Below are 13,096 nucleotides of genomic sequence, written 5' to 3'. Positions count from 1 at the left end.
ATTTTTATTGTAAAATGTTTCTTCTTTTCTTTTTTCTTTTTTTTTTTTTAAGGAAAAAAGTCCTGTAACTTGTAAGATTTGGTTGTGATTACTCAGAAAGTGAGAGAGTTCTTGATACCACTCTGTATTTCAAAATCGATCTGTCAGGTGTTTAATGGATCCTAAGATTCTTCCACGTTAGCAGGACAAACGAACAGCTGAAGCATGAAGGAGCTCAGTAAGCAGGTGGCTAAACACACTTTTGTGATTCAGCAGGTCAGCAAATGTTTCCACGTTAGCATTAGCTCTTACTCAAGGAAGACATTAATCAACTGTTGTCAAGGACTTAGCAATACATTGAGCTTGATATGTAGAAAACATAGGGACCTTTGAACAGAGATTCAGTGGGTGTCGACTCGGGTACTCACCACACACTGGAAGTGACGGTGGATGGAAAATAAGTACAACTCACCCACTGGTAGGATTTGGCATTCAGCTCGGATTCCTGCCCTGAATAAACATGTGGTGTGTTGGGAAGAACTGAGATGTAGAAGCACACTCAGGATTAACCTCTGAAGGCAAGTCACTCGATAAAAAGGGCCTGAAAAACAGACTTTGGATCAGCATCAGGCTGAACAACTCCGGTGAACTTGTACCGAGTGCTGCAGGTATATTACCAGAGAGTATTCTGGTGAGCATACGACAATAATCATACTTCTGACCAACATATTTATTATTTGTATACATTCATATTCACATCAATGAGAATGAAGAAACGATCTTACAGGATACGACAACGTCATTGTGTCGTCCCTTTGAACTGCTCCAACTCATACGTGGAAATATCTAGTTTCATGACTAATATTGGAACAGGAACATGAAGCACTGACTACATGCAGCAACACTTCACTGTAGAAACAGTCGTTAGAGACCCACCAGAATCACAAGAACACCTGTTTGATGTCCCAGACAGATGCACAGGTCATGTGGTCGTGACATCACACAGGTGTTACTAACTTCCCTGCGTGGACACCAGCGAGCAGAGCGGCGTGTTAACAGGACTTCTCGTCACCACATGTTGTTTGCTCGTGTCGTCAGCAGTGATTTTACATCACAGCCATGCAAATGTACGGTTTTCAGTGGATTTTCCCTTTAAATGACGGCCGTCCACGCAAATGATTTCTGTGTTTGTGTGGGTGTTTGAAACGTGCTTTTTATTGTTCCAGTTATTGATGCTAATATTCTGAATGCCGCTGTGTAGTTTAAAGGAACATTTACACTATTAATGAGGTAATAATACAATAATACAAATAATTATTTGACTTTTATTTTTACTACCACTGAATGAACCAGCTGCTCTCAGAAGAAGACAAGATCCCAGAACAATGTTTGAAGCTACAATGGTGGCAGGGTCCGCCACATATAAACGCAGTAAAACAGTATAAAAGGTCAGTTTGTTTATTCAGATCTTTATTTTTCGCTAAAACTACAGATTGCACCTTTAACTATGATTGACTTGAGACAGCAGAGATGGAAGCCGCTCTTCTGCTCTTGTCATCTTGAGAGTTGGCTCATCTCCACTGCTGCCATCATGATCGAAACCACCCGGTGTTGTGAAATGTGCCTCAGAGTCATACTTGAGTAAAAGTAAAGATTTTGTGTTGAATGGTACTTTCAGTCCGAGTCAGCGTACGGATAGCACTCGAGCTAAAGTCTTAAAGGAGCAGTATGTAGATCTGTGGACGACGTCGGCTGGACTCTTTAAAGCCTCAACAAACAGATAAACAAAGTGACCTTAAAGGACCACACAGTTTTACTTTGTTTATGTGTGGCGGACCCTGCCACCGCTCTGGTGTTCTGACAACAAGATTCAAATGTTTGAGTTTGTTTTATGAGCTCGTTACATTGTAAACAATAGTTCAGTGCCCCTTCAAAGTAAAGGTTTTCAGATGAAGGTGTATCGAAAGGTACCAAATTGACAGTAAATAACACATTTATCACACGTGTATATTTAAACTGAGGGTCGGCCGATCAGTCGAAGTGATTTTCTGTTTTTCTGTTATTTTGTTTTAAGATAAATGAATATAAAGATGTGCCACCTTCTGAAAAGTAACTCGTAACTTAGGTTCTCAAATGAATGTGGGAAATCTAAAGGATGTTTTTGTAGAGTGGAAGCAAAACATAGGAGAAAATGAAAATACTTCAGTAAAGTACAAGTACCTCAAAGTACTAGAGTACATGTACATTCCATCAGTGAAGCCATCATCAGCCACAGCCAACCGGATGCTTGACGTAAACTTCTACTTCATGCCTGTTGCAGGGAGGGAAATCCCTCCTGGTCTGAAGAATATAAAATGACAGCCCATCGTAAAGATACGACAGCTCCCTCCGACCCTGACGGCCCTCAGCATCAGAGCAACAAGTGCTTCCCAGCAGCAGCAGCAGCAGCAGCAGCAGCATGCCCTCTCGACTCAGTAAGTGCTGTGCAGGCTGTGGTGTGCACACTTCCTGCACTCCTTCCTCTTTTCATTCATTCAGTCATTCATGCTTTCACCCCTACAGACGTGTTCTGGCTCTGTGCGGCGGCGCTGGCCGCTCTGCTGCGGTGTGCTCCCGCGGCTCCGGTCGATGGCGCCTTCACCGACAATCCAGCAGGTGACACCTCAGGTGAGGAGTGGGAGACGGAGAGGCCCGCCGACCCACTGATAGCCCTCTTGAAGGTGGTGCTGGAAGTGATCAAGACCCACAGGCAGGAGGTAAGCACTTCCTCTGTCAGGGATTTCACTGGTGTGTCACTCTCTGAACATCACACCTGACCTCCATCGTCTTTTTTTATCACCAGTTTGAAGCTGAATTCCACATCAGGTATGATGTTCTGGCCCAGTACAACATCCCCTCACTTCCAGCAGATTGTCCTTCCACCAACTTCAGCATGGTACTTCACCTCCTCCGTCATCGCCCTGATTCACTGATAGAAGAAGAAAGTTGGCCGCCGCAGTTCATCTGAGCACTAACAGTGATTTCTGTCCTCTATCAGGAGGCGCTACTCCACCGGCTGCTCCAGGGCCTCCCCGTCTACACAGCTCTCCTGAAGTACGTGGAGAAAGAGGAGCCGAAGAGCCAGATCCCCTCAAGATTCAGACAAAACAGTGAGCTGCTGAAACAACGGATCACAGGAAAGGTAAGTCTGTGCTGCTGCCTGCATCTCTGCTGCTGTTAGCGTTCCATCACAGACTCACTGTGGAGCTCAGAGTGTTAATATCTACAGTATCAATGAGCTAATAATACAAATACACATGTATTGTTTCCATAAGTGAATAAACAAGCTGTTCTCAGACATAAATAAAGTCCCAGGACACTGATTGGTGCTAGAAGGTGGCAGGGTCCGCCACATATGGACACAGTGAAACAGTATAACTGTGTGTTTGTTGTTTCAGTCATGAAAATAAAGAGAAGTTCTTTATTAAATCTGTTAAGGCTTTAAAAAATCAGTCAATGAGGAACTTTCTCTTCAGATTAAAATAGTGTGTCTTTAAATATTATACATATCATATATCATATATATATAATCACTGGATAATCACGGTGTGTTTTTAGCTGATATCTAATGTGCCAATATTTTTCATGTTTGCCGATCAGTGATGTCGATGCACGAACATTTTCCAACCAAACAACAAAAGACACCGATGATGATACAGGATGATATTCATCTTAAAGAAATATTCGTCCGGTACCGACAGGAAGACGTTATTGTGTATCATCATGCTGATGGAACTGAACTGTAGGCATATCACTGTTAATAATATCAGCCACTGTGAAAGTTAACACTGTCAGCGCTTTGTAGAAACTCACTGTCACCTGCAAAGTGACTGAAGCTGGCAAATCAATGTAGCTGAGCACAAACTACAATGGTTCAATGGTATAAGGTTTTCAGGACCACCACCACTCCCATTTTTTGACAGTGATGTTTTACTGTGTGGAGACATCATTGCGCTTTAAATATGTGGGGTGAATAAAGATGGAGTGACACCAGACAGTCGGTTATGGAAACTTTGGATCCTGCTACAATAAAAACAGGGAGCTGGTGACTTGTTGTGTTGACGCTGTCACCTGTCCACAGATGAGACACGCCGTCCAGGTGACCCCGCTGACCAGCAGCCAGGAGCAACAGCTGCTGAGGGACCTCGACAGCTCCGACACCTTCCACAGGAAGATGACGGCGCACAGCATCCTGTACCAGCTCCGCAGCTTCCTCGTCGATTGCAAAAACGCAATCAATAAAAAGGAGAAGCTGAGAGAAAGTAGGGCCAACAGGGCGATGACACCTGTCACTCTCTATTACCAAAGCTAAACGTGTTACTGGTCAGTTTGGATCAGCTGGCAAACAGCTGAGTGGAGTGAAGAAACATATGGAAAGTCCGGATCTGTAACAAGTTCTGACTGTGTGAATGTTGAGGCCTCCGGCTTCAGTCGCCCACTGTTGCATAAGTTATTGAATCTATTTATAGTTGCTGAGAAGATTATTTATTAGTCATAGGAAATTCCATGGATGAAAGTTTCTTGCACTGAATGTTAAACTTCGTAGTGATTGGATCCGACCGCTGATTCATCTCTGAACTGTGATGTCACTGGAGCAGCATCGTCACTTTTTACAGGAAAGGGGAATAATTGTATCATGGTTTTATATTGACAGCACTGCTGACTGTTGTTATTTATTTAAATTAACTGAATTTACTGTTTATTTAATTATAATGCAACGAGCATGAACTCTGTGACTTGGTGTGGAGGAATATTGTGTGTGCACATGCAGAAATAAAAAACAACATTTGCATAGATAAGAAACGAGCGTCTTCATTCCAGCTCCGCTCACATTCTCCGTGCTGCACAACAGCGGAGATTTTAATCAGTCCTGTAAAAAACGTACAGGAGCGCGACACAGGCTGGAAACTGTGACTATCAGAAACAGACAACGTGTTTCATGATGAATCATTATTTCTGTTTTGTGTTGAATTTCCGGCCAAATTAGTAAAACATCCGACAATCAATCCTGTTTTTCTACGTAACTTCTCGTTTTAATAATCGAAACTCTGCAGATGAAGCAGCAACACGACCGGGTCAGCTCCAGGGTTCTGATGAAGTTACAGTACGAACACTCAGACGTCCTTCTACCTGCTTATAAAATACACTCTCCAGTTCATACTGATGCCTCTTTATGATATACAGTTAGTATGTTATTAGTAATTCCTCATGGAGCATCAGCAGAGCAGATGTTGGTGTCAGATAAGTCCCAGCTGAAAGTTCTCCTGCACTGAACTGGTTCTGCTGGATTCATCACAGGCACATCAGTGTGGATGTTGCATTTCAAAGTGATACTAAACTTCATTCTGTTGTCCTGTAAGAACCACCGATCCCTAAAAAGTCTATTTTTAACTTGTCAGTGAGGATCTGTGATAATTGTTTATTTGACTTGTGAAGAATTTTCTCAGCTCATTTCTTTCCTTCAGCTGATCATCACAAGTAAATGTTCTGTCAGTAAAGCTTGTCAGAGTTTGAGAGGAATATGTGCGTCGAGTGAACGCAGTCAATGTGACAGAAGTCCTGAGACTGTTAGTCTGTTCAGTATTACACATCATGCATCACTGTAACAGTCTGAGAACGTGGAGGGGCTCCGGCTGCAGGGAGGAGCCGAGTACTTCCTCCTTTCATCAGCGGTTTGGTTTTTAAACACGCTTTTACAATGACCCAGAATAGTGTCACACACAGTATCTGAGTACATGTACTTAGTTACATTCTAGCCATGCTCCTGGTAAGAAGAACAAGAAGGACATTTCAGTGTGGATTTATTTCCAGATATCTTAAATTACAAATAAAAAGAGAAAAGACAGAATGAATGTTGAAAACTAACAGCACACAGCCACACAAACATGTTTCAGTGGAACGTCTCGCTTCCAGCTTGTTAATCCAAAATGTAGCCGACACTCTCAGTACATGTACTGTGCACGTGGCCATAGACAGTGCAGCTGCAGAGAACATTCATGCCTCACTTTCACACACTGGACAGTACGATGTTTGAGACGAAGGTGAGGAATAACTTCCATCTCCTGACGGAGATCTCAGGTCTGGAGCCGCAGGAAACTGGAGACGATCCTCAGCCCCACAGCAAACTGGAGACAAGACACACGAGTCAAACCCACCAGAAACAACACAGTGTACAAGTGATGAGGTATATCCTGCGTCACCTGACGCAGTCACAGCCAGTGTTGGGGAGTAACGAATTACATGTAACGACGTTACGTAATTTAATTACAAAATGTACGTAATTGTAATCCATTACATTACTGGGAGAAAATATGTAATTAAATTACAGTTGCTTTTGGAAATTTCAATGATTACAACTTAAGTTACATTTGAAAAATCGCCGCAAAAGCTCGGATTTATCAAATAGTTTTTCGCCCCCCTGGATTCATGTTTGTTTTTAGTTATTTTCATATCAACATCCTCCTTCCAAAACTGACGCTTGTGATTGGCTCTCTCTGGTCATGTGCCATTCGACTCAACCTACAAACCGCACGGCGGCAGTCAGACTCAGCAGCAACAGTGTCGGCGGCGCACAAGATGCTCCTGGGCTGGAAATACAAAAAACACTTCATACAGACAGAAGCCAGGCTTCCCTGTATTACAAAGGTGGCTCTCTTTTAACCCGACTAGATCACCATGGTAACTTATGCTTAGCTCATAACCTGGTCCCGACCAGGTTCTGTTCAGAGTTTAATCATAAAATCGGCTAAAAAAGCGCCGCTGTTTCACTATTTAACTCATTTACAGCTGGCGTCACCTTTACTTTGAAAGTCCAGTGGAGCTGGATCAGAACATTTGTACGGAGGGAGAGATCGCGCTGATCCGCTGCTGTTTGCTTTCTCTCTGAGCGTCTCCTACAGATGTTCAGCTGAGGGGATACGCTGCTCAGCTGATTGATCGACTCGCGTCAGGAGGTCATTTTGTTAGGCTATAGCCTGTTTACTTTTATATACATCAGTCACCACTGAAAGAAGTTGTGCGCTCACAGCAGGACAGATAATTTAACTTAATGTGGCCATGAATAAATTCATTGTTTCGCCTGTTATGTGTTGCCCAAACGTAAATCTTGAGTAGGTCTTCTCTGTTTTCTCACATTTAAAAAGGTCTTTGTACAGAGACAACATGAGATTTGCTTGTAGCTACAGCACCTAAAAAAACCCACTGTAACCTATTTTCATACGCACACCAGCCTCGCTTTCAATAAAACACACACTGGCATTTTATAATTGCGATCAGTGAAATATATGAAAACAATATAAAACACAGTTTAAAACAACAGTTGTTGTTGCTCTAAAGCTTCATATTTAAAAGCAGCTCAATGTAGAGCTGTCAGAAATTAAAATCAGCCTCCTCTTGTCATATTTGCAGCAACACTGTTGCTTCAGGCTGTGATCAGGCTTTTTTGTATCGCTCATACTCTCTCCATTGAAACAACCTGCTCCTCTTGGCTGAAATCAGCCCGTTGTCGCTCCATTTAGTGAGGAAGTGAGCCTCCTTCAGTACAGGCCGAAGGTCAGACTCATAATATATGGTTAAACCTTTGAACTGAAAGGTTTATCACACTATAGGTCTTAAAATGTGAAAATGGTTAGCAGTTGAGAGATTTCATTCAAAATAAAGAAAAGTAATCATAATGTAATCAAATGTAATTAGTTACATTACTTTGAGAAAGTAATTGAAATAGTTACACTACTATTACATTTTCAACAGGGTAACTTGTAATTGTAACCAACTACATTTCCAAAGTAATCTTCCCAACACTGGTCACAGCACACGGCGGTTGTGCGACGTGACGACTGTATGACATGTATGCTAGCAGAATGACTGGTCTTATGTCACCAAGAGGAACCTTCATGTGTGGGAGATCTTTACTAACTGCTTTACTTCCTTATCTCAGGATATAAAATGCACCATTGTGTGTTAAAGACAGACCGCTGTATGTTTGTGTCTTACACAAAATGGCAGCAGAAACATTTTAAATCCCAAAATTATAGAAAATAATGAGCAGAATTTGACTGAAATCACTTCAAATACAAAAAGTTGTTTTTTCGATTCCTCACCACAATCTTGATAACCTCCATGTTGAACTACAAATTTCACTATTTTTAAAACCACTCATTTAACCCCGATTCCCCCAAAAAACTATGACATTGTGTAAAATGCACCAAGACGAGAGAGTAAAACTAAATATCTGCTGTCAAGCAAACGTGCTGTTCTGTCACTGCGACCCAGAGAGAGTCTGTCCGCCGTCTGCTGTCATTCTGGGCTGCACTCTAACGCCTCTCTCCTTTCCTCTCCTCTCCTCTTTCCTCTCCTCTCCTCTCCTCTCCCCTCTCCTCTCCTCTTTCCTCTCCTCTCCTCTCCTCTCTCCTCTCCTCTCTCCTCTCCTCTCCTCTCCTCTCTCCTTTCCTCTCCTCTCCTCTCCTCTCTCCTTTCCTCTCCTCTCCTCTCCTCTCTCCTTTCCTCTCCTCTCCTTTCCTCTCCTCTCCTTTCCTCTCTCCTCTCCTCTCCTCTCCTCTCCTCTCTCCTCTCCTCTCCTCTCTCCTCTCCTCTCCTCTCCTCCTCCTCCTCTTCCTCTCCTCTCTCTCCTCTCTCCTTCCTCTCTCCTTTCCTCTCCTCTCCTTTCCTCTCTCTCTTCCTCTCCTCTCCTCTCCTCTCCTCTCCTCTCCTCTCCCCTCTCCTTTCCTCTCCTCTCCCCTCTTCTCTAATAAACTTGCGATCAGTGGGATTCTAGTCAACATCTGTGGATGAAGGAATACGTCACTGTGCTGAAGACGTGTCAGAAATGTATCAGCATCATGTTTCACACCATTTGGTTTCCTGCTTATGAAAGCACAAAAGGTTGACAGGAAGTGCAAATCTCGACACAATCAGTCCTCACCTCAAGACCGTGGGCTCAGGCATTCCTGGATCCGCTCCTCGTTTGAAACCTGCGAATCAAAATACAGACGGATTTGAGCACACTGGTTTATATTTGAGAATCTTCATACTGCGACTGAAAGCATCGAGTATAGAAATCAGCTGGCTTATTAGCTCTACAGAGTGCTCACAGAGAAAAACACATTTTTACAAATGTAGTGGCTCAGAACCTAAAATGAAACAAATACTCTCCTGACTATTAGGTGCTTTTATCAGTCACCGAAGCTGTTTGTCAGTAGATTACTCTGCACAGAGACCTCTGACATCCTCAGACGACGTGCAGATCTCACGTTTGAGGAATAGCGTGACAGAGCAACGTGTTACTACATCACAACGCAGCGAGCGGCACTTCTGACTCACAGCATGCACGCTTAGAGAGAAAAAAAATCATTTCCTTCTTCTTCATTCAGCTAATGGGCGTGTCGACCGTGACGCAACGCTTTCTTAAGAAAAGACGAAAGATTCCTGTAAGAGTGAGCTTCAGCTAACTCCTCCCTCACCACCAGCTCCACTGACTATATGTTGAGATCTTTGATTCATCAATTAAAGGACTAAACAGCCATCAGTCATTTTTCACAGCCTGACCAACAGTTTAAAAAGGGTTAGGGGTTCCAAGCTTGTGTGCATGATGTATAATATGCATGTCGAGTTTTCTCTGTCTAATTTGCTGTTGTCACTAATGTAAAGTGAACAGACAGTGGTATAACTGAACCAAGTTGATCCGTGATTTGGCTCGTTATCTGAACCGCTTATTAACTGTAGATTTCACTTTTTAAAGTCGACCTAATAATTCTCCAAACATTGCTGCAGAGCTGCAGAGAGGAGGATTTGACACAAACACGTACTGGATGAACTGAGTTAGTGAACACAAACTGACTGAGATGACTGACTTTCATCTCAGCTCCGTTCAATAATAATATAGAATTATTCTACTGACAAAAATTAATATATAATAAATATATTTAAATATAAATCTTGATGAAATTATTTCAATTTATCAGTGTTTTTCCAACATTTTGAAGACATTTTAAAGAATACCGCGGTATACCGATAACCGTGATAATTTTGCTCACTATTACCGCGGTGTGACATTTTCATACCGTTACATCCATAATGTCAACACTGAATTATCTCAATCTACAAAGTAACTAATAACTAACTTGGTCAGATAAATGTAGTGAGAGAAAATTTAAATATTTAAATAAAGCACATGAAAACTGTACTTAAGAACAGTAAACAGTACATTTACTCCTGACAGTTTCATTTTTACTGGAAGTGAATATTGGTTACAAATATTGCTCAGCCCCTGATGAGTGTAGATGAAACCTAACAACATGTGACATTTGCACTTTCATAACTTTGAAAGTAAACTTTTGTCTATTTATGCTCATAACTGACTCGACTGTCTGATCTCATCCAGCTGAAAGACGCAGGGCAATTCAGATGATGGCGAGCAGCACAACAGAATGCAAAAGAGAACCACAAGTAAAGTGTGTAAGAGGCTGAAGAACGGGAGGGAAACGAGCGGGGGAAAGTCTGACATCAGCGGTGGTCTTTCCAAAATGCTGAAGTCAGAGAAGATTCTCTGGCAGAGGGCAAATCCAGCAGCTGTGAGGTCACACATGCAAAAATCTTAACTTCCCCAACTCGACTCCAAACCACAACTAAGTATTTTGGTGCTCCAGACACACCACCAAGAGCCGCTCGAGTACTATCAGGACGAGGGGCTTTTACTGGTTAGGATCCAAGCTGATGGGAAACTTAAAGTTCTGTCAAACACTTAATAACATCCCCACAAAGTATTTTTAGCCCGGCAGCTTGCCTTCATAAGGATGGACAGTTATATCGGTTACTGCACCGTTTCCCCTCGTCAACATGATTTATTCAATACTGCAACCATTAAACACCATCCAGCATCTCATGCACCCCCTCTGCAGAGGGGAAGCCTGCAAGCCTGCTGCTTCTACTTCTACGTGCTTATTAATGCTAAAAGTGAATGCTACACCTGTATGCTACACCTGCATGCTACACTGGAATGCTACATCTGTATGCTACACCTGTATGCTACACTCTAATGCTACACCTGTATGCTACACTTGAATGCTACACTGGTATGCTACATCTGTATGCTACACCTGCATGCTACACCTGTATGCTACACTCGAATGCTACACCTGTATGCTACACCTGTATGCTACACTGGTATGCTACACTTGAATGCTACACCTGAAGGCTACACTGGTATGCTACATCTGTATGCTACACCTGTATGTTACACTCGAATGCTACACCTGTATGCTACACTTGAATGCTACACCTGTATGCTACACTTGAATGCTACACCTGAATGCTACACCTGTATGTTACACTCGAATGCTACACCTGTATGCTACACTCGAATGCTACACCTGTATGCTACACTTGAATGCTACACCTGTATGCTACACTTGAATGCTACACCTGTATGCTACACCTGTATGCTACATCTGTATGCTACACCGGAATGCTACACCTGTATGCTACACTGGTATGCTACACTTGAATGCTACACCTGTATGCTACACTGGTATGCTACACTTGAATGCTACACCTGTATGCTACACCTGTATGCTACACTTGAATGCTACACCTGTATGCTACACCTGTATGCTACACTGGTATGCTACATCTGTATGCTACACCTGTATGCTACACCTGTATGCTACACCGGTATGCTACATCTGTATGCTACACTTGAATGCTACACCTGTATGCTACATCTGTATGCTACACTTGAATGCTACACCTGTATGCTACACTGGTATGCTACACTTGAATCCTACACTTGAATGCTACACCTGTATGCTACACTGGTATGCTACATCTGTATGCTACACCGGTATGCTACACCTGTATGCTACATTTGAATGCTACAGAACCACCAACTTGTCATTGCTAGTAAAACAACAATGCTAATGGCAATCTTTGCTGTTTTCATGTGCGCTGTTTCTATGATGGTATCCAGCTGTGGATATATTAGCTCAGCAGCCTTGGACAAAAAAGAATAAACAACGAATTTCAGCTAATAGTTGAAAGTTAGCCTGCTAGGCTAACTGGCTAACTTCAGCGAGGCACGCTCGCTCTGCACGCCGTCCCCTCCCCGCTCCTGCCGGGATACTGACCGAGGTACAGCACGGTGGGGATGAAACCCCATCGGATAACGAACTGGCTGCATTGGAAGAGCTGCTGCAGCCGCTGTTTGGTCTCTTTGCTTAGTTTAGCCATGTGTTTATCCCGAACGGCGAGGATTCTGCCAAGGACGAGGACGAGGAAGAGGAAGTGACGTAGGGAAGCCGGCTGATGTTAAATGTGTCAGAGGCCGCCATCTTGTGGACAGTAGTGCAAGTGCATGTCTGGATTTAATACATCTTCCATTTATCAGAAACTGAACACCTGCACCTCAGAATGTTAAAAAATATTTACCCATGTTATTAATTATTCAGGAAAAATGTTCACTATAAGAATATATCGTCTCTGACCTCTACTGCAATCAGAATCAGAATCAGAATCAGAATATAGTGCAAAGTAGAAACAGGAATACAACATGAATGGAAACAAGAATAAAATAAAATAAAAAATAAAAATAATAATATGTAATGTTATATGTATACTATGTAATATGCAATATATGTAACAGCTAACTGCTGCAAACTGTAGCTACTGTTAGCTTGTTAGCTTGTTAGCCATGTAGTGCTGCACTTATGATCGAGTGCTGGTGTTTCCACAGCTAGCACAGTAGCTTTGGTCCACTGGCAGGAAAAGATTTCTTGTCGGGTGCTAGTTGGTTAGCATGCTAACTTCAGGAGATATCTCTGCAGCAACAATCAAAATACTTTAGAAACATTATTTCCTCACATCTGTCCATGTTTGAATGTTTGTTTTTAAGGTACATTTTAAGTTAGCAGTAAATTTATGATTTATGAGATTTATGATCTACAAACCTCAAGTATATATACTTATAAATTAATTATAAAGTTCAAAAAGTAACAGTAGTAAGGCCTTGTTAGTATCGATCGTTGCAGTGGAACTTTTGCCAAAAATGTATTATTCCAACTATACCTGTTGCTCTATTTTAATTACA

At 42.3% G+C, this 13,096-nt stretch overlaps 2 protein-coding genes across 3 annotated transcripts; one reads left to right on the top strand and one right to left on the bottom strand.

The window, feature by feature from the left end:
* Positions 1 to 2,204: 2,204 nt before the first annotated feature.
* il6 (interleukin 6 (interferon, beta 2)) lies at positions 2,205 to 4,775 on the top strand. Of its 2 annotated transcripts, XM_030412637.1 has the most exons (5): positions 2,309 to 2,453; positions 2,542 to 2,735; positions 2,822 to 2,914; positions 3,017 to 3,160; positions 4,100 to 4,775. In XM_030412637.1, the coding sequence occupies exons 1-5, from the start codon at positions 2,438 to 2,440 to the stop codon at positions 4,328 to 4,330; spliced, it is 678 nt and encodes a 225-aa protein (XP_030268497.1). In that variant the 5' UTR covers positions 2,309 to 2,437; the 3' UTR covers positions 4,331 to 4,775. The 2 variants fall into 2 exon arrangements, with proteins under 2 accessions (XP_030268496.1, XP_030268497.1); XM_030412636.1 differs by having other exon boundaries at positions 2,205 to 2,735.
* Positions 4,776 to 5,802: 1,027 nt separating this feature from the next.
* tomm7 (translocase of outer mitochondrial membrane 7 homolog (yeast)) lies at positions 5,803 to 12,327 on the bottom strand. Its single transcript, XM_030411174.1, has 3 exons — positions 12,138 to 12,327; positions 8,939 to 8,987; positions 5,803 to 6,143 (listed from the first exon to the last, which is right to left on the bottom strand). Exons 1-3 carry the CDS (start codon positions 12,238 to 12,240, stop codon positions 6,128 to 6,130), a joined length of 168 nt encoding a protein of 55 aa, XP_030267034.1. The 5' UTR covers positions 12,241 to 12,327; the 3' UTR covers positions 5,803 to 6,127.
* Between the last annotated feature and the right edge of the window lie 769 nt (positions 12,328 to 13,096).

This window comes from Sparus aurata, chromosome 3 (genome assembly GCF_900880675.1).
Source record: "Sparus aurata chromosome 3, fSpaAur1.1, whole genome shotgun sequence".
Taxonomy (NCBI): Eukaryota; Metazoa; Chordata; class Actinopteri; order Spariformes; family Sparidae; genus Sparus; species Sparus aurata.
This window is presented reverse-complemented; position numbering and strand designations above follow the sequence as displayed.

Coding starts and splice junctions, on each gene's coding strand:
- tomm7 (XM_030411174.1), bottom strand. CDS start 12,240: ATGGCTAAACTAAGCAAAGAGACCAAACAGCGGCTGCAGCAGCTCTTC. Junction 8,988..12,137: donor CCCCACCGTGCTGTACCTCG/GTCAGTATCCCG, acceptor TTTGATTCGCAG/GTTTCAAACGAGGAGCGGAT.
- il6 (XM_030412636.1), top strand. CDS start 2,334: ATGACAGCCCATCGTAAAGATACGACAGCTCCCTCCGACCCTGACGGC. Junction 2,915..3,016: donor CTTCCACCAACTTCAGCATG/GTACTTCACCTC, acceptor GTCCTCTATCAG/GAGGCGCTACTCCACCGGCT. Junction 3,161..4,099: donor AACAACGGATCACAGGAAAG/GTAAGTCTGTGC, acceptor ACCTGTCCACAG/ATGAGACACGCCGTCCAGGT.